Genomic DNA, 21,104 nt, shown 5'->3' with positions numbered 1-21,104 from the left:
AACCTTAAACTTTGTTGTTGTTTTATTTTTATTTTTGGTAATCAAACGAAACAGAAGTTTGATGTGAATTACGCTCATTTCAGGATTTTGGGTAGCCCCAAGTTCTGATCTTTGTAGCAGTAGGACCCATATATAGATTTGATGGTTGTCTGTGATTGAATTTGATCGTCTTGCAAGTGCAACTGGCTTCAGAACATATGGGTGCAATTTGCGGTTGGAACGTACTCGTCACTTGTGTTGGCATAGGTAGGTTTTGCTGCGTAGCAGGAGTTGAATTAACCGGTCAAACCTTTCATTGAACGGTGGTTTTCAAATCAAACGTTTGAGTTGGTACTTGGTAAATCGTAGCCAGTTTTGAATTCTGTTTTCGTTACTTGTTTGCAAGTCTGGATATATGAGCAAAGCTGAGAGATGAAATTCGAACCCTAAATTTCTATAGCCTGAAATAAAGACTAAAGATTGATATTCGAATGGTGGTCATATGGTATTTGCAACTTAGGATCCGTTCGGCTTGGCAGAATTAAAATCCCATTCTCATTTCTAGTAAAATGGCATTCCCCCATTCAAGGGAATGGGCATTTCCTTCCCCTCTCTTGGAAATGAAATTCTATTCCATTTGATTTCAATTCCTATCTGAACTAAACAGAATGAAAATATACCATTTCAATTCCGGCTATGAACCAAAACAGACCCTCAATTCTGGTAATGCAAGATATCTTGGTGGATAATAATGGCTTTTCTTTTGAACAGTTCCTCAAAAGGCGAGATTAGTGTAACTCCAATTGTCTGTTGGTATGAACTTGTTATTAACCCAACTAACCTGGACTCGTATGTATCAGCATGAGAGGCTTTGCGAACTTTATAGGAACTAGCCTGTAGCAATTTCATGTTATTGGTTTGCTTATTCTTTTTTTTTTTTTTTTTTGGAAATTTGTCTAAAACTCGCCATGAGTTTTCAATATTTCTCTTAAACTCACCATATCAGTAAGTTTTTATTTTTCAAAACTCACCTTCCATTATTGCACCGTTAATGCTTCTTAAGAGAGGTGTCCATGTCAACATAAATAACAATTTTCATGACCAAATTATCCTTGAATGGTGAGTTAGAGGAAAAATAGTATTTCTTCAGTTTTCAATTTTCTTTTTTTTTTTGCATTTTTAGTGTTTTGTTATAATTTCCAATGTTTTATTTTACATTTTTCTATTTTCTATAATCTATAAATTTTCCTGTATTTTTGTTATTTGTTTACAATTTCTGTGTTTTTCTATAATTTTTTGTGTTTTTTCTACAATTTTTATTTTTTGATTTTGTTTATCAATTTCTATAGTTTCTATAATTTGAAAAAAAAATTATCTTATTTTAAATTCCTATGATTTTTTGTATATATTTTTGTAATTTCTATATTTTTATATATTTTATATTTGAAAATATTTTTTTGAACTTTTTTCTCTTTTCATGTCTAAATATTAAAATGGTAATATATTAACACCGGTTAGTCTGTTTGACATCAAATTAGTGACATGGTGAGTTTTAGACATTTTGAAAAGTTGTGGTAAATTTAAGAGAAATGCTAAAAACTCATGGTAAGTTTAAAATAATTTCCCTTTTTTTTTATAGAATTTGGCTTCTTTACTCTTAACAAGATTGGTGTAATAGCTCTAAATCAAGTTCCGATAATTTTAGATAATTAATTCCAGCAAGCCAAGCAATTAGTCCGTACTCCTTGGGCCACAAGTAAGAGTGATGGACTTAGCCCACTTGGCTTTCTTTTTTTGACTTGGATCAACCCATTTGAGGTTATAGTGTCTTATAAGTAGACTTGTGGATAGCATTGTGGGTAATGAGTTAAAGGATTAATTGAATGCAATAACTGTTTAGCTGTCTATTGAACCAGCAGTTCTAACTGACTACATAAGTCATAAAACATATGAGCCCACATAACATTGGTTATCCACAGCCCACTATACAGCAGTCAAAACTCTTGTTAACTTATCTGATTATTTGGTTGAACCGTCTGAATAAACATTATTTAAAAAAAAAAGAAAACACTATAAAGCTCACTGTAGTAGTACAATTAATTGGATGATCCATTTGTATAAATTATCGGATGATTCCTGCCTTCTTTCATGGGACTTAATCTCCAACAACAGTCAGGGGAATTAGTCGGTAATAGTATTCATGGCCTAAGGCCATTAAGATCCAGGTTTCATAAACCAGTAAATCAAGAGATGATCGTCTATACTGTACGTGGGTTGCAGTGTAATTCAATATGCTCCACCGACCCAACCCTACTTTCAAATTAGGATATCAACCGGTTGTGTTTGACATGGTTTTAGATCAACCCCCAAAACAATTTTGATTCAAACCCGATAGGATGGTATTACATTTACTTTGATGAAGTGGTCTAATGTTCTATTTTCATTGCCTCCATTATAATTAATTAAGTTTCAGTATAAGATATTGGTGAACCTATATTTTTTCATGCTTTAAGTTTAATGAACTTTCATGTGAGAAGGCGTGTTAAAAACTAAAAAACTATTCAAAGACCTCATGTAACAGTTTAAGCTTTAAGGTTGAAAAGGGTTTACTTATTAGTTTGAACCATAATTTTGAAAATCAGATTAGATCAGATGATCAGACGGTTTGATCCAGGAATTAATCATGGTTTTAAATCCAGTTTTGGATCTAAAAAACTGTTTGATCGGGATTTGAACCAAATGATGGAACCATTTGACCCAGGACCCGGTGGTCAATACAGTTTTGTTACTGAATCGATTTTAAAACCATGATTTGAACCCGATTAACAATAACCGGTCGGGTCAAAAGCATCTTTTTTTCATGTTTACATGACGTACCACTGTACCAGTAGGGAGGGACTAGGGAGTTGGACCAAAGCAATTGAATGGAAGAGAGAAAAGGCAATAATGAGATGATTCCCTCCGGCCCCAGGGATTGATAGTAATTGTATCAGGGTCGGGGCTTGGTCATTGATGAGGACAAACGCTGTCATGATTGAAGGTGAGAAGCCACTCATCAATAATTAAAAAAAAAAAAGAAAGGAAAGAAAAGGCAATATAAAGTAGAGTCCCCTCGCTCCCGATGTCAAACATGGGTAGAGCTCCACAAAACCCACTTTCTTCAGTGAGCCCTCCCTTTTCTTTCCTTAACCTAAAAGCAACTGCTGCGGCCAGAGATTATCTCTATCACCTCAAGTAGTAAGCTGATTTCAATGGGCTTCCACAAACTCAGCTTCTCTTCTTTACATGTTTTGCTTCGGCAATCAATGGATACAGCTGAAAGAAGGGACAAAAATATCAGGAACTTCTATTGATCAAATTGTCCTTCATTTGCACTTTTGTAGATGCATTTTCCACATAAATTAAATAAATAAAGCAAAGCTCTGAAGTCTGAGGATCAAGATCAACCATTGATTCTTGCTTGGAGAAGGTAACTAACTCTCATGGTATGGAACTATGGAAATGGAGACCCCATTAAGTAGATATATATGTGTTATGTAGTGGTGGTGGGGATTATGAAGTCCTCTAAAATCTAAATATGCTACCTGTGAGGTTCTAGCTAGAGTCTATACTGCAACTGTATATTAATTAAAACCATGTTAGACCAAAGAGGGCTAGAACAAACCCACTTTCCAATATTAATAAAAAATCTTTGGTGCATGGTACTTTTATCAAGCATGAACCGTCGCTTTTTTTTATATTTAATCACATATGTAGGGCGGGTGAGATGAGCAGAGCTGCAGCTGCAGAGAAAGTGAATACATTACTCGATTGTGTGCCTTCAATCTATGAAAAAGGCTATTTACTTTGTTCCTTATTGGCTATTCTCTCTCTATGACTCTATCTCTTGCTCCTTTAAATTAATCATTTTGATGGGCACTTGCTCCTTTAATCTAGTGCTTCACTTTCTTCCCAATTATTCTAAAGTGACTCTATCTGACTCTGGTTGGTTCCAAGTATATACATACATGGTGAGTAAAAGCATCATATCGTGTTGGATTCCTCTAACGAATACAACATTGGATTGAAACCTTTAAATTCTGGATCAGACCATCAGAGATTCCAATCCTAGAGCTTTTAGCCAAGGGGGACTCTCTCTCTCTCTCTCTCTCCCTCTCTCTAGGGCGCATGTATATTCGGCAGATAAGATGCTATTGGGACTTTGGGACCCGTCATGTATGGATATCCCTCATGTGCATGGTGCGTGCCATGTGCCCATGTCGTATCGTATGTGCACCATCAAGTGGGTTATATATCCATCCATTTCTACCCGTCAAAGCTAGAGATGCACAGAATATACGAGGTATGATGATTCCGATGGATACAATACAAATACTTATAAGCTTTATGTTATGTCTTATGTGTCACGTACGTCCCTTAATCACGTAAGGCGGCCAACTTAGTGAACGGATGAGATGCATGTATGGCGGGTCCGTCCATTATCCATCTATAGAGTATAGATGGTATTTTAAGCTTAATTACTTTAATTCAATATATGTTTCAGAATTTTAGGAGCTTCCAGAGAGGCCAGAGGACGTAATATCTCTCTCTCTCACACACACATGATACATGAATGAAGAGAAGAAGAAGAGGTGGAGGAAAAGCGGCGATCACTAAGTTGCTATCTACCAGTCAAAAGCTACCGGTAGAACGAAATGATTGCCGCTTTCTGTTGTGCTTGTGCACTACTCTCTATTATTAACACCTCCCCACTTCACCCTACTTCGTCTCTTGGCATTCTAAGCTTTGCTTCTCTGGCTTCTAGCCTTGTAATTCCTTTTAGCTTCGATCTCTTGCAAATGTCTCAACTCCCAATAAAATCTCCTAAACACTGCGCCAAGCACGGACTGAACGTAGACAAGCTCTACAAGAGACTCTTTTACGCCTTCTCCACCTTTCTCATCTCTGTTCTCTCCGTAGTCTTCCTTGTCTGGCTCATCCTTCGCCCTTCCAAGCCTGAATTCCACCTCAAAGAGGCTGATATTTACCAGCTCAATCTCTCAGGTCCTCACCTTCTCAACACTTCCATACAGATCACTTTAGTCTCCAAGAACCCAAATCAGAAGGTCGGCGTTTACTACGACCAGCTCCAAGTTTATGCGTCTTACAAGGGCCAACAAATTACTCTCGACACTTCTCTCCCTCCTTTTTACCAGGGACACGAGGATAGAAACCTCTTAACTGCGTCTTTAGTCGGAATCGGGCTTCCAGTGGCTCCGTCCTTCGGTTATGAAGTGGGTCGTGACCAGACGACGGGTAAACTGATACTAAGTCTGAAAGTGAACGGACGGCTCCGGTGGAAGGTAGGGACGTGGGTCTCCGGGCGGTATCGTTTCAATGTTGAGTGTGTTGCCATCATGGCCTTTGAACCAAACGCTGTGTCCAGTCCACTGAGTTCCAAACAAGGGACTCAGTGTTCTACCAGTGTTTGAATAACAACCACCGACAAGCTTCAGATTGATTTTCGAAGTAAGTTCTATGAAGTTTTCGTTGATTTGCATTCTGCAGCAGGTATAGTTTGTTATTTGTTAATGCTAACAAAGCCTTGTATAATAATAATATTAATATTAATGAAACATAAGATTGAAACTTGGAAGCGTGCATAGTGGTATCTGGACTGCTACTTTTTTCTTGTTGTTTTAACTTGTGTAGTTTATGGGGCTGGCCGGTTGGGGCTATATGAGAAACAAGGGGCAGACTGAACTCTATTCAACTCAGCCTTAATCCCAGTTAGTTGGGTAAAGATAACTTTTACCAAACTCTAATGAAGAATCAGACTGAAGATATTGTTACATTCTACCTTGGTAATTGGCATCCTATGTGTAAAAGGAGATAGGATAATAACTGGCCTTTGTGATGATGAGATTCCAAGAAAGAATAAAGAAAATATATAAAGGACTGGAAATCGGTCACTTTTCTTGGCCAAAGAATCTTTAATTTCCATGTCACTTCTCCTCTTTAATGGTACCGATCTGACCAGGTAGACACAAAAAATTGGCCATTGGGTTCATTTCGGCTTTGGAATTTCGTACGTAATTTTCTTTCTGCCTTGTTTTGTTTTCAGATGATCATATATTAATGTATATATTAGGGTCTAACTCGTCTAAAAAGAAAGGTTAAGCTCATGATGAATTTCGTTTGGATAGTGTTCACAATTAATTTTTACTTGAAAACTTTTTTCATGCATTATACAATATTTTAAGTTCTTCAGTCTGATTGGAAGGAGAGCAACTGGATGGATAAACCCACCTAGAATTCGACTTCTCAATTTTCATTGTTCTGAAAATGACCACTTTACAAGCTTAGAATGGTCATTTCATTACAAGTTGAATGAATACACAGCTTTAAGCAATTTGGATTAACATTACGAATTAGCACCCTTGGGATTTGTTTCTGCTTGGCATCGCTATTTCTAAATCACCGAGTTGATACTTGTTAGTGGTCGATTGGGCCCTTGGGCTCTCAACAAGTCTCTACCAAAACATGGGTTACAGACCTAGAAGGAAATTTGGCCGAACAGTACAGTTCGGACTTCGGAAAACTAGGCCCAGTTTTATGCGCATGGGTACCAGCAACAAGCGGTTTCAGACTAGTAGTAGTGTAAATCAAACTATATAGTCAAGGCTTTAGTACTTGAAACCGTGGGCGAGAAGATCAGATCAGTGCGTCAGCACCTCCCACCCGTGTATTGGAAACAAGCGGTTGCAGATTAATAGTAGTGTAAAGCAAACTATAGGTTTTAGTACTTGAAACCGTGGGCAAGGAAATCAGATTAGTGCCCCCACAGAGGGCGCTCCACAAGCACCTCCCACGCATGTACCGGGAACATCTCCCCATGACAAGTGAGAATATATCAGCGCCTCATGCACATCTCTGCATTCATTGAGAACATCTCCCGTACTTGTCATTGGGAGATGTTCCCAATACACGGTTAGGATGGGCTGTAGAGCTGGTTCTGTGGACATACTCTTTGAGGTGCCAATGTGAATTCATGACAAGCACAGGAGATGTTCCCAATGCATGCATGATGAGATGTACATGTGGGAGAGGGCACGAATGTGATCTCGTGGGCGAGAGGGTCTTAGATCCACTTATCTGAAATGGTGCCAACTGAGCGTCAAATGGGCATTTCCCTCGAGGGGGCTTGAAACATTGTTATATTAAACGACTTATTAAAGAAACATTTGTCTCGGTTTGTATGAAAACCATCTGGTGGGGTTATTTTTTATGTTTTCCTCAACACTTTTTTTTTTCACTATTCAGCTTATGTGATGTCTAATGCCATTTACTTGTCAAAAACCATTTAACTGTCATACAAAACATTTTTTAAATAAACGGCAATGGCACTAAACAACCCTTAATAAATGATCAAAAAATAATAAAAAAAAAAAATAGATTTCATCATTAAAACTTAAAACTCGTCCGATTAGGCTGACTTTTTAAATAGCTATCGGCCTTGTTAGGACCTGGTTAATGGTGGCAATCCTTCAATTTTTTACATGTTTTATTATATGTAAAATGTAATTGAATTTATTCAATGTGCTATTGTTTTAAAACCCTTGTTAGAATAAAGATTATATTTATATTTCTAAACGTGTCTAAATACTTTTGAAGTTAATCTTCTGTCATATGTAGTTAAAGAGCCGATGACATATAATGATTGACTGAAACGAAAAGCATCTGACTAGGTACCCCACTACCCCTGACAAACACTCAAACAGCTTCCTTGCCATCAAAGAATACAATGGCCAACCAAAGAATATAAGAATATCCACAAGCATGGACATGGTGAACCATGACAAACATTTTCAAGATACATCTATTATTAGCATGGAGCAGATTACATGTCAGCACTCAGAATAGTTTGGGGCCGAGGAGACATGTTCAGATGGTAGTCTCTACAAAATAAGGCAGCAAAATATGATTTAAAAATGAAGGTTTTCATCATGTTACATACTACCCAAAAAAAAATGTCTGCAACTGAGGAACCACCTTTACAGAAAGAGGTGAGAAGACAGTATTGTCCCAAAGCTACCCATAACTGACTGACACAAGTAACCACAATATCTCACATAGGGCTGCAAGTCGGAGTCGGGTTGCCCGATTTGAAAATTATCAATTATATGGGGCTTGGGTTAGGGTTTGATCCCTTTGAAAATTTAACAATTTCCCAACCCAACCTGATCCAAGTTGCACCCCTAATTTCACACCCTGCAATAAGATCAGTTTTCAGTCAGGTAAGATCTAAGTTAGATATCTACATCTCATTGATGGTAGTGTATATATATTGACACATCCTGGCATTTATACAGGAATAATAAGAGCTGATGGAATTACAAATCAGCAAATTGGCAAAGATACTCAAAAGAAGAAAATGTGGACTTTAGCACTAAAGACATGTCCTTTTTGTTTCCTTCTATGTGAGAACCAAATACATGTTGAGCATGGGATTTGTCTTGTTCAACCTTCTCACATTATCCCCAGAAACCAATTCATAGTGATAATATCCCCATATCATCTGCTTTCCATCCTGTTTATACCTTCAAGGCTTCAACCTGTAGGAGGTGAATGATTCCTTCTGGCTGACACTGTTTCTCTACCATTACTCTGCTAATACATCAATGGTGTTGTCAATAGCGACCCTGAGTAATCCAGGAGAACGGTATTGCAGCTGGTAACTTTGTGGGTAAGATAACACTACCTTACATGCCCTCAACAACCCCATCTCTCCATCCATGTTCTACCATTCAATCTTTAGACAAGCAGGATATTCAGAGCTATAAGTAATCTTATCAGGTTCAATTACATTTGGCCACCATTTTGACTTCTGAGGCAATCCTTCAACCTGTTCTACTACCAAGCTCCTTGAATATCTTCAATGCCTAATCAGCACCGACTATTATAAAGAGCTGTCAATTGTCATTCATGTTAAAATTGACAATATGGGAGACACCAACCAAATCAGAACATTGAAGACTGATAATTGGGACAATTGGTTTTTACCAAACCGGCTAAAATTTCTCAAAAATCAGACCAACGATAACATCTGTTATGGATTTTCATCCAAAAAAACTGACACTGGTTAATGTGTTCAGTTATTTCCTTCCAAGGAGTCTCTTTAATGTGGCAGGTGCTCTGATCGCTGATTCAACATTGAGAGACACTTCAGCCTTTGGCTCCCTCCCTCTCTCCCCTTCAAATCTATCATACCATAGTTGCCCTTCCTTAAAATCCCGTATAACCAAGCTGCTCTTAATTCCTAATACATCCCTCACTTTCTCTTTCTCTATCCCAAAACTTCTTTCCTTTCACAGAATTGCTCTCCCCTATCAATAAAATCTTTTTAGGGGTTAGCCCCACCATTTATTATTGGACGTTTTTTTTCTACTCATGCACATGCACAGGTCTGTCAGTCTGTACCTCAGGCTCAGTTTGAAAACAGTACAAATACAAATATGTACAGCACAAATACATACAAAATAATGCAAAAATACAAGGTTTTGTACTCTACATATTTGTATTTGTACTCCTTCCAAACTGAGACTTAAAAATTCATTAAAAGTGACCAAAGCTGGGTCAGTTGGTAAAATCTGAGACATGGAACAAACCATTAGCCAATATATTACCCAGCTATCCTGTCCAACACAAATAAACAAATGCTTCTCTATATAAAAGGTGAGATGTCAAAATTTTATCAGTAAGTTTTCAACATGAAAACCCTCTTTCTAATACTAGAAGCAGGAGTTCTGAGTCCAGAACAAAATTTCATTCAGAAACCTTTCTGCCTCAATTAAACATTCTAAATATTCACCACATACTCCATACTATTCTTGCCAGATAAATTCTAGCAACTTCCACCTAAACATATTCAACTAAATAGAGGAGACTAGTCATGATCTTGTGCACCATCTTATTAAGATAACACTATCTTCTGAAGATTGCTCGGCTTCTTTCTCCTTTCTAAACAATTGATAACAAGATAACAAGATGATGAAGGCAACCTTTCTCACTGTTTTCTTTTTTGAAAAAGGTAACTATTATATTCAAAAATTTCAGCTTCATAGGCATCGCATAAGAACCACCCAAATTACAAAGGCAAAGTGTTTGCACTATATAAAAAAATTCTATCCACCCCAGATTTGGCCAAAAGATCAGAGAAGAGGAAATCTCACCAATCTCATTGAGGAAACGACCCAGCTTCTATGAGCCCTAACCAAATGGGTAGCGGGTAGTCCAACCAATAACATTCCTAGAGTCCCCCTCAATGAAAACAGAGTTAAGCTGAAGTGATTTAACAATTCTCAGGCCAGTCACCAACACCCTAACTTCAGCTTCATAGGCATCAATGGATCCAACCGGTCCACTGAAAGCCCAAATCACATTGCCCTCTCTATTTAGAATAAGACCCCCAATGCCAGCCACAAGAGGCAAACTTGAGATTGATCTACAATTGCCATCAAACATCATGAAGAAACCTAGCTCCGGTCTGGCAGTGAGAGAATGACTGGGCAGACTGTCGACATGGGAGGAATGTCAGCATAACTGAAGCCTTTTTTAAACTGATCGGAGGAGAGCAACTAGTATCCACTTACTGCTTGTGTGAGTTTCTCTATTATTATATTTACTTTTTTTAAGAGAACTACAAATTAACCCCAAGTTCAGGGTTAAGGTGCCAAACAACCAGTTAAAAATCATGGAACTAAATGTTCAATATACACTTAAAAATATTATAGGGGAGGAAGGGGGAGAGAGAGAGAGAGCAGATGTATTATTGTGTCTTTAAAGTTTCAGGGAGAATTGTCTCTTCATTCATCTTTCAGGGAGTATTTCTCTCTTAAAGAAAACCAGATTTGTAAGAATTGCAAGTTCAAGCATGTCAAGATGATACGGGTATGGGAGCTGTACTCATAATTATTTAAACTGATTCAAATGCTTCGTTTGTTACTAGCACGGGATGGAATCAAAGAGTGATATTACAAGGATTCTTAACCATGCAGGAAAGAGTATTAAACTGACGGTAGATGAGAGGATTTTATTTTATTTTATTTTTAGTAGAGCCATAGTTTTCAGGGCGCCAAGGTGAGGCTAGGTGACAGGGGCGCCTTGTCACTTAGTTGCCTAGGTGTCTAGGCGATGGATTATTTTCCAAGTAAAAATGTGTATCATAGGGTAGATCCCTAGGTTCCATAATCATATTTCCTTTATAATTATCCATAATTTTCATAAGAAAAGTATAAACTTCATGTTAAAGTATAGAAAATCAACATATTCATGAGAAAAAAAGAAGAAAGAAATGAAATTTCAAAAAATATAGGGGCTGAACCCCCATTTCTGTTATAGGAAAAGAACTAAAGAAAAGAAAAAGTGGAAGAAGAAAATTGGCATATAGACACACAAAATTAGTAAAGAAAAAGAAGTAAATGTGTTGATTAGACAACATTTTAAGTTCTCCCTTATTGATTCAGGTTTTGAAGTCTTTCAGGGTTCAATACAGCATTTAGCAATGTTTATGTTGATTAAACCCTAACAAATAAGAAAATAATAAAAAGAAATTAGTATATAAACACAAAATGAATATTTTAGTTTAAAATGTCTGTTTTAAAATTATAACCTCAAAAAATTAAGAAAGTTTTTTCTAACACACTATAGAAAACTGCTTGGTGATTAGGCGAGGCAAGCCTCCAAGGGTGCCTTGTCACCTAGGCATCGCCTTGACAACTATGAGTGGAGCTTAGCAGATGCCTCAGTGAGATGTCAAACAACATATACTTCTAGAGGCATTCCCATACTCCATCTTTATGCACAAAAGGTAAGGCACTAAGGCATTATATTACATAACATGCTTCTAGAGGCATTCCCATACTCTGTTATTTTTTTATGAATATTCCCATACTCTGTTATTCCAATGGATTATATCCTAAAAGGATGATAGTGCAACCAAGGTTGCTTATTCTATTGTTAGCTCCGGTTGTTTGAATTAATTGAAGTACCGGTATTGGTTGACAATGAAGAGGAAAAAGATTTTCTTTTTGCCAACGGACTAGCAAACCGCATCCCCATGCATACACAAATTCTAAATAGATAAGTTTTTCACCACCAGCTCAAATATGAGGAGGGACAGAAAAGATTGATAAAGAACGTACATGTATTGTTTCATTCGATAAGCTTTATGTTTCAATTGTAACAGAGATTATTGGAGAGATAAAACAGATGTGATAGTTGTAAGTATCATTGCACTTGTACAAACTCAGAAAATGAATAATAGTAGATGAAACATTGGCAAACAAAAAAGAAAAGAAAAGAAAAGAAAAGAAAAGGCAAACAAAAATGATGAGAAGATAAGCTCAAACTCACCAGACAACAACTAACCTTCTACGGTAACATCAACAAACAGAAGAATCAGGGCCAATCCATTTCCAAAAATGCTTCTTTACAAAGACGGCCTTCTCTGCAATCTTAATGTCACAAGAATCCCCGTACTCCTCCTCCTCCTTTGTACAGAAATCCCCTTTGGGCAACCCCTCGACCCACGCATCCACCAAATGCAAAACATATCGAGCAGGCAAACCCGGATACGACGCCGAAACCCGCTCCTCCACCTTTGTCTGGTATGAACCAGGCACGATCCTGACGAGGCCACTGACATCGACGTTGCCAGAGGAAGCCCGAATTATGGAACCAAGCTCCTCGCTTACGGCCCTCGCGACCGCATCTTCAATGCTCTCACCAGGCTTCATCTTTTCAGATAAGGGTCGGCATCGTTCTCGGACGGTGCCGTCCGACAGTTCTTGGTGGGATTCAAGGAGAACCCTACCATGGGAGTCGAGAATTCGGACTGTGGCGACGTGAACGGTGCGGAGGGGAGGGGTGGAATCGAGAAGAGAGGTCTCGCCCTGGGAGAGTTCGAGCCAGAGATTGTGGACGTTCTTGGTACCGGGCTTGACCCCCCAAGAGGAGAAAGAGTCGGAAGGCAAACGCGGCTTGAGCCAATCGGAGAGGGATTGTGGGGTGGAGAAGTGGTTGAGGTTGGGGTCCTTTGGCTTGGTTTGAGACATAATGGTAATAGGGCTTTTGAGGAAGAGGCGACGTGGGACGGGAGGTAGAGAGAAAGGAGGGATTTTAAGGATGAGATGATGAAGTTTAGGGGAAGTGGAAGAGAAGAGGAAGAGAAGGGAGAGAGCCGTTAAGAAGAGATCAGGGAGTAAGGCGGGTCTGTGATGATGATGGGGTTTATTAGGGATGCTGTTGTTGTTGCTGCTGCTCCTGATTGGAGGAGACATCAATCCAGTGGTGCTGCTGCTGCTGTTTCTGTTGTTATCGTTGTTTCTCTCCTCCTCTTGACGATGTACTCTGACGGCTCCATTGGATTTAGATCGAACCACGAAGGAGAGGAAGAAAAAAAGATTGGCCTGGCCTATGATTTTTCCTTTTTATTCTCTTCTTTCGGTTCGATGATAAAATTGATAATACTATTACGCGATTTGCTTGTTTCTCAATCCTCCGTAGTCCATTATTAGCCGTAGCCACTCTACAATAAGGTCCTGTTTGGCAATGTTATCACTTTGGTCCTGTTATTTTAGAGGGTAAATTATAAAGACCCCTTGTACTATGGGTTACTGACAAAGTCTCTCATGTACTTTTTTTTTTTTTTTGCAACAAAGACCTCCCTGAACTTTAGTCATTAGACAAAGACCCCCTTGGCCGTTAAATCAGATGACGAAAAGCATTAAATACCAAAAATACCCTATTAAAATTTTTCTATTTTCTTTTTCTTGCCCTAAATACCCCATTAAACATTTTCTATTTTTTTTCTTACCCTTCTAATTCATCCTTTTTCCCATCTTCACCATAAAAGGGGTCCCCTTTATTTTGTTAATGGTCTCCATTGAATGTTTCAAAACCTTTGTTTTTATTGTAGCCATTTCACCAACTTTAATGGAGAAGACAATGAATAGTATAAAAAGGGTAGTTTGGACATTTAAAAAACTTTAAGCAATCGGATGAAAATTTTTTCGGAACATTAATAGAAGGGGGTCCTTGTCTAACGACTAAAGTTCAGGGGACTTTGTCACAAAAAAAAAAAGTACAAGGGGGATTGTGTCATTGACCCCATAGTACAAGGGGGTCTTTGTAATTTACCCAAAATCTTATTTCTTGGTCCTCGGGAACAATAGAGGCTTTTGGAAAATTATTTTTTGAGAATGGATTTTTTGTTATATAAAAACAGAAATAAAGTTAGTATAACCAAATTATTCCTTAACACCAATTTTGCAAATCCATTTACATTAAACATAAAATTAATCATACAAAACATGTGTCATGTGATAACGATGTTTCCATGTTATCACCATTTAATCCTTGATTGCTTGAGAATCTAAACAAAACATACAACGAATAAAACAAAAGTCTAACATGTCATGATGCAACAACACCTCCAAGTAGTAATGGCTACAAATTGGTCCCTATTTCATGCAATTGGTTGTTCTTGTACTTCAACATGTTTACCACCATTACAAGGTATGAATTGGTTTCCCCATGTGAAATCATTTTCAGGTGGTTGCTTAAAAAAAAATAAACTCTATTATTAAAATCCAAAATATTTCATAACAAAAAACATATAACTGATAAGAGATGTACCACTTCAATAGGGCATCAATAGAACCATTGTCCATAATTTCTCTCTATTTTTTAAATAAACAGATGCATTCAGCTATGTCCACAAGCATAAATTGGACGTTGATTCTTGACTTGCATACTTCATTAAAAAAGTAAAATAAAAGACAGGCACATTACATGTAAAGGTTATCAAATGTATTTAGCAAACTATCATCTTACACAACCCATTCATAACCAAAGTGTGAAATTCTACTAGTCATTGTCTTACACTACCCATTTAACAAACCATGCAAAACAAGGAAAACAAGCTATATCATAGGCCATCCTATTGAATCAGCTATTTGATTTGCAATTTCCCATTCTCATATTCATTAAAAAGATCATCATCAACCTTATCTCTCTTAATTTCATCTCGAACAAAGTTGTGAATACATATGCAGCTACTACTATCTTGCACTGTGTTCTCAAAGAAAATGATGGCATGAGTTTTAAGATTGTAAATCTTGATTTTAACACACCAAAACACCGCTCTATGCAGTTATACAAGCTTGAATGCCTGTAATTAAACTCCTCTTTTGCACCCCTTGGTCGTCGTTGTCTTCGAAAGTCGGACAAATGGTATCTCTCTTCTAGAAATGGCACAAGAAAACCAATTTGGCTAAGGAACCCCAAATCATCACGTAGTATTTTGCTATTATACCAAAATACACAGCTAAATATTTATCACATTTGTCGGAAATTCAAGAAATGGTAAGAATTTACATTGCGGTGGGAGGGGAAAATTGACACCGAGTCTAGTTAGTGCTTCCCAAAAAAACACGTGAATTATTTATAGTCTTCCCATCAGACATACACAAATGTAAAGCAAATATCAAAACCACATACGCATAATACATACACATATTAAACCAGTTTGGAAAATGCATACTCAACACTTGAATTGATTATCAATTTTGAGTAGATGCTTTTAAGAATGGTGGGTAAAATCAAATCAGTGCTCTAATTGTAAAAACAAATCTTGAATCTATGTTTTTGAACAATGCGAACTCATGCCTTAAAAAATGAGGGGCAAATAGTGGCTGCATGGCATGTTGCGCTGATTGCTAAAACCCTTAACATTTTATTTATATAACTATTATATCCACTAAAAACACAACAATAAGCCATTCAGCCTTTATGAAACTGCTTACCTAGCTAATCTGGTGTACATAACTTGGATGGTTTTATGACGAACCAAAAGGACTTTTCTGGACTGTTACAGATCAATCCTACTGGTGCTCATTTTGTTTCGTGCTGTTTTGTCAAGCTTTCAAGGCCAAACAATTCTTAGGCACTTGATGTAATCAGGTCTGTTTCTTTTTTGTTGTTACCGTTTTATCTTGTTTTGTTAAACGGGACATCTGGTTGTTTCCCTATCGTGTGTAGGATGTAAATACCTAAACCACTTGATGGTCCTATTTTTCACATAATACTTGTGAAATTGGACTTGAGCAAATCGTCATGGTTAGAAAATCAACCTGATTAATCGACAGCCATTGAAGACCTATAATCATACATCCGTTAGCATTTGTTTAATTTCTTTTCTTATTATTTAGAGGACCGGGGGCGGGCTGAATGCCCGGGGATCTAAATCGGCACTCCAATTATCATCCTCACATCTGTGCAGTAGTAGGCTCTCTAATCTGGCTTTGAGCGACTTCGGAGGTTGTAGTTACTACAATAAACTAGGACTTAGTGATGATGGGAACCTAGGTTTTTTATCAATAGCTTGAGTTTGTGAAGATAACAATAAAGGAGGAGATGCATTTAGGAAGAAAATTTTGATTATGGAAAAAGTTTTAGGATAAAAAAACAAAGCATACAAAATTAGAAACGCCAACAATGAAGAAAACCTTACATGTGTATGAGATTATGACTAGAAAATGGTCATGAGAGATGATAAACTCGTCATTTGTTGTTGGTCCTTGATGCAACTCACCAGGTTTGTAGCGGGAGCATCAGGAACAACTCGATGACTAGGGCTTGGAGGGGTGGAGTTTATGTCATCAATGCAAAATGACAGTGTTGCCCCTTCTCTCGAGTGGGAACACGACATTCGTGTTCATAAATAAATTGGGATGATGTGGGAACCGCACGTTCCTTGAGAATGTGTTCTCCGGGAGTGTCGATTTATCACTCCCAAAGAACACATTTTTTTGGCACTATTGTCACTTGGGAACGACTTGTTTCTCGCATTTGTTTTTGAACAAAAAAAAAACACTCTTGCAGAATGTTGCCAAACAAGGCCTAATATTCTATTCAATCATTTTCTAATTTTGACCCTATCTTCACTTCACCGATCACCACTCAGTAGTCTAGATCATTTGCCAACAAAACAGATTCCAACTCTCTACCAACATGGTCTCACATCACATATCTCATACATAGCGGGTCCCATTTTTGTGGTGGGTTCCAGTCTGGTGGTGAGATATGCGGTGTTAGATAAAATTGGTAAAGGGATGGAACACGTTTTATTGGCAGAAGATCTCAACTCGTCACTACCACCTCAATGAGGGATTTTCTTGCGTGTCAAAAAAAGGGAGAGAGATCCACTAGATCTCTAAATGTTGAACTTGTCGCATGTCTCGAAAGTTGTACCCCTCTAGAAAACTTTAGTATATGTTTGGCATCAATGGTGCATATACAACACCGTTTTCTAAGAAAACATTATCTTTTTTTTGGAAATGTTGTTGCCAAGTAGGATGATTCTTGGGGCAACAACAGCACCTTCTGTTTGATACTAGTGCTCCATATCTGTTTTCAGCACTAATACCCAATATAGGAAGTCTACATCACTATCACATCATGTCCTCGTTGAAAACAATGAGCTCCAAATTGAGAAAACATCAAATTCGACATTTCCCCAGACCACGCCTTCTCGATTTCCAAGGGGTGGTTTGGAACACCATATGTTATGAAAAAATGGTTCCAAACATGTTATTGTTTTCTACAGCACCAATTTTTCCAACATGGTGCTGATGTGTCACCATTTTTTGGAGCAACAGTCAATGCCAAACATCGCCTTAGTTTACAACTTACCTCTCTTCCTTCCCCAGCTCCCCTCTAGAAAACCTCTTTTAATAAATTATTTATTAGGCATGGAAATTTCTACTTTAGCACCCTAAACTTTGGGGGTAGTGTTAAGTTAGTACCCAAACTTTTAAACATGTCACTGCAATACCTAAACTTTCAAAAAGTGTCAAGTTGGCTCCTATCGTTAACCGATCGCCAATTATCTGTTGAAAATGTCAAAACTACTCTTCAAAAAGCATTATTCATTGTTTTCTACCTTGAGACTTAACCAATTATCTTCAAAGAAAAAGAGAGAAAAAAAACATGAAATATGATAGAGGGAAACAATAACTGAAAGCAAAGAAATAACTAGATAAGAATGTATTTCAGATCTAAAGGTAAAAGACAATGACTTCATTAGTTTAGAATCTCAAACACCTTAACCGGTTCAGTCTAAGGTAGAAGACAATGAACAATGTCTTCTTTTGAAGGGTGGTTTTGACATTTTTAATAGATAACTAACGGTCGGTTAATGGTAGGAAGTATGAACCAACTTGACACTTTTTTTAAAGTTTAGGTATTGCAGTGACATGCTTGAAAGTTCAATTACTAACTTGAATCGACCCTTAAAGCTAGGATAATAAAGTGAAATTTTTTCATTTGTTTATTGTTTTGTAGGGATGCAAACAGATTAGATTGGATTCGAATCAAAGTATATTTGAATCCGATCTTAAGATCCAATCGGATCTAATAAGACTTGATTTGAACTCGAATCCTATCGGTAAGTCGGATCTTCGGATCTGATCCGACCCGATATGTTATCTTTAAAAAATAATAAATTATTAAAAGAAAATTAAAGTAAAAGAAAAAATACAAGTATTTTTTAACTATTTTCATCACATATATATATATATATATATATATATATATATATATATATTAAGTAAATAAATAACATATATATTATATGTATATTTATATTTATAAATATATAATATATCGAATCGAATCTTCTCAGATCGGATATGAGCGATCCGAATCCAATCCAAAGATCCGAATATGGTGATCCAAATTCGACCAAATGGATCGGATGATCCGGTCCATTTTGCACCCCTAAATGTTTTGTTAAGAAGATAAAACGACTTCGGGGGATTAGTTTAGCGTGCCTGTGAGTGTTCACTGTAATAGTTGTAGTAGTATGTTAAAACGTGACACCACCCAATCACGCGGGGCCACATATCCAGTTATTCACTTCCCCGTTTCCCAAGCAAAGAAGAACCCCCACCGCACCGACTGGAATGAAGAGGCGGTTCCGGCTGAGAGAGCTGCGAGCACCGACCGGAGGAGCAGATGGTGAGGGTCTGACTTCTGAGAGAGGGAGAGCAGGAAAAAAAAAAAAGAAACCCAATCGGTCAAGGCTTGAACTTGTTGGAAGGGACGGGTTCCTCCCCCTTTCAACAGAAACAAAGTTCGACTGCTTGAGTTGAGCACTACATGCATACATGGAATCGTTTTATCAGACCAGATCGGAACCAGTTCTGGAGGCGGAGGAATTGCTTACTCTTTCTGTTGAATTAATTATTGATCAATTAAACAACACCCCATAACTGAAAAATCACATTTCTAAGATGATAACTAACAGGAGCAAGATATATAGTTGTTAATTAAATGGCAAGGCAGAGATAGATAAAGAGAGAGATCAGTATTCATTACTTCACACAAAATGTAATTAATGAATGCCCTCCTCCTGCTTTAATATTTCAAACTCGACAAATCCATCATATTACATCAAAAGATTTCCTCACCGAAGAGGTAAGAAAACCTTTCCAACATCCATGGATCTCCTCCTGCTGCTGCCTTTGAATGATCCCCTCCACCACGACAGGGCAACAGCTTGGACCTACACAAAGGGCATGTCAGTTGGCTCCCATCCACCCACTTATCCAGGCACTCCCTATGAAACACATGACAACAATTCGGTAGTTCTCTGATCTCATGCCTCTTCTCCAGGCTGCACAAGCATATCATGCATACTGACTGATGCTCCATTTCTTCTCTATTGCCTCCCGATCTCTCAAGAAAATCCCCGAATTCAACCGCTGGAAGCCTCTTCTTGATTGCCTCTAACCATGTGGGACTCAAGACTGTGGCCGGGACAACTGGGGAAGTCAGGGATGGGAGATACCCTCCAGACTCCTGAACATGATCGGCACCATGAGCATCCCTCAGGTGTGAGGGACGGAACAGAGTCAACAGACCCAGATGGAAGAGGGCCGCCACCATCAGCAATTTGACATACTCCACCAGGCTTAGTAGGTCTGATACGAGCTTTGGCATCTTAATGCCAATACAACAAGAGAAGCCCATCATTAACACCGACCGACAGACCGGAATCTAGAAGATAAAAAAAAAATAAGGATAGCAGAAGCTCAACTCAATAAAGGAGAAACAAGATTTTCTTTGAGAAAAGAGAAGAAAAGAGTAGATGGGAAAGGAGAAGAAATGGTGAGAGAAGGGAGAAGGGGGAGAGGAGAAAAGAGCATCACAAAGGGGTCCATATATATTTATGAAGAAGGAAGAGAATTTGGAGACAGACAGGGGTCTTCACTTTTTCTTTAATTTCTTTCTAGCTTACGTATACAATCGCTAAATTGCTAACTTCACTGCCATAAGACTTAAAAAATTTACAGCCTAATTAGAAGTTGGAACATGACATGTGGTTCCCTCTCTCTCCATTCGACTTTTCTATCAAAGTTTTTCTTTACAGCTTAGACCAGAGATACCATAAAACATAATTTGGGAGAGTATAGTAACAGGATAGATGACCTACTCAGTACTTACTACTCGGTGACAAGACATATGGATTAGACTCTTTTTCTCATCTCATCATTTTCATTCATTCAAGGCACTTCTCAAGAAACAAGACTGGGTCGAATAGAAGGAGACAACTAATAAATTGGTGAAATTTGCTTACAACATACCATCAATACGAATATATAATTTCACTTGCATGGATGCATCCGCTTGCTTTTTGCCGTCTATTATGCGATTTTGAATAAAAGAATGACAATTGACAGCAGAAGAGTTTATATATTTCTTTTTTTCTGCTTAGGTTAGGTACTTAGTTTCTATCTTTATATAAATTATTGTATAATGTGGAAGACTTGTATCCACATGTGGAGATATATAAAAGAAAATATATAAGGGTAAATTGTAAATCAATACCTTGTATCTTAAGGAGTAATGGCAATTACTCTTAAACTTTCATTTGAAATAAAGACCTATAAACTTTTAGATTTCAACAAAGACCCTCCTTAAGTTGAGTGATGGACCAACTTAATTTATGGAAATATTAACTTCACAAGCTTCTATAAATTAAAAATGGAAATTATAACAACAACAACAATAAACTTTTATGA

At 37.6% G+C, this 21,104-nt stretch overlaps 3 protein-coding genes across 5 annotated transcripts; 1 reads left to right on the top strand and 2 right to left on the bottom strand.

Moving 5' to 3' along the window:
• Nucleotides 1–4,578: 4,578 nt before the first annotated feature.
• LOC148864291 (Late embryogenesis abundant (LEA) hydroxyproline-rich glycoprotein family) lies at nucleotides 4,579–5,621 on the top strand. The gene has a single exon (XM_088981345.1). It carries the CDS (start codon nucleotides 4,674–4,676, stop codon nucleotides 5,448–5,450), a length of 777 nt encoding a protein of 258 aa, XP_088837471.1. The 5' UTR covers nucleotides 4,579–4,673; the 3' UTR covers nucleotides 5,451–5,621.
• A 2,193-nt stretch (nucleotides 5,622–7,814) lies between these two features.
• Nucleotides 7,815–13,509, bottom strand: LOC148864290 (RING-H2 zinc finger protein). 3 transcript variants are annotated; one of them, XM_088981112.1, is made up of 2 exons: nucleotides 12,373–13,509; nucleotides 7,815–8,229 (listed from the first exon to the last, which is right to left on the bottom strand). In XM_088981112.1, exon 1 carries the CDS (start codon nucleotides 13,296–13,298, stop codon nucleotides 12,402–12,404), a length of 897 nt encoding a protein of 298 aa, XP_088837238.1. In that variant the 5' UTR covers nucleotides 13,299–13,509; the 3' UTR covers nucleotides 7,815–8,229; nucleotides 12,373–12,401. The 3 variants fall into 3 exon arrangements, with proteins under 3 accessions (XP_088837238.1, XP_088837239.1, XP_088837240.1); XM_088981113.1 differs by having other exon boundaries at nucleotides 12,388–13,509; XM_088981114.1 differs by lacking the exon at nucleotides 7,815–8,229 and adding an exon at nucleotides 8,264–8,927.
• A 5,964-nt stretch (nucleotides 13,510–19,473) lies between these two features.
• Nucleotides 19,474–20,052, bottom strand: LOC148864289 (E3 ubiquitin-protein ligase ATL15-like). Its single transcript, XM_088976309.1, has one exon. It carries the CDS (start codon nucleotides 20,050–20,052, stop codon nucleotides 19,474–19,476), a length of 579 nt encoding a protein of 192 aa, XP_088832435.1.
• Between the last annotated feature and the right edge of the window lie 1,052 nt (nucleotides 20,053–21,104).

Source organism: Nelumbo lutea, chromosome 3 (genome assembly GCF_056320005.1).
Source record: "Nelumbo lutea isolate HS-2025 chromosome 3, American lotus-T2T, whole genome shotgun sequence".
NCBI classification, from domain to species: domain Eukaryota; kingdom Viridiplantae; phylum Streptophyta; class Magnoliopsida; order Proteales; family Nelumbonaceae; genus Nelumbo; species Nelumbo lutea.
Note: the sequence above shows the minus strand (reverse complement) of the source record. Positions and strands in the feature narration are given on the sequence as shown.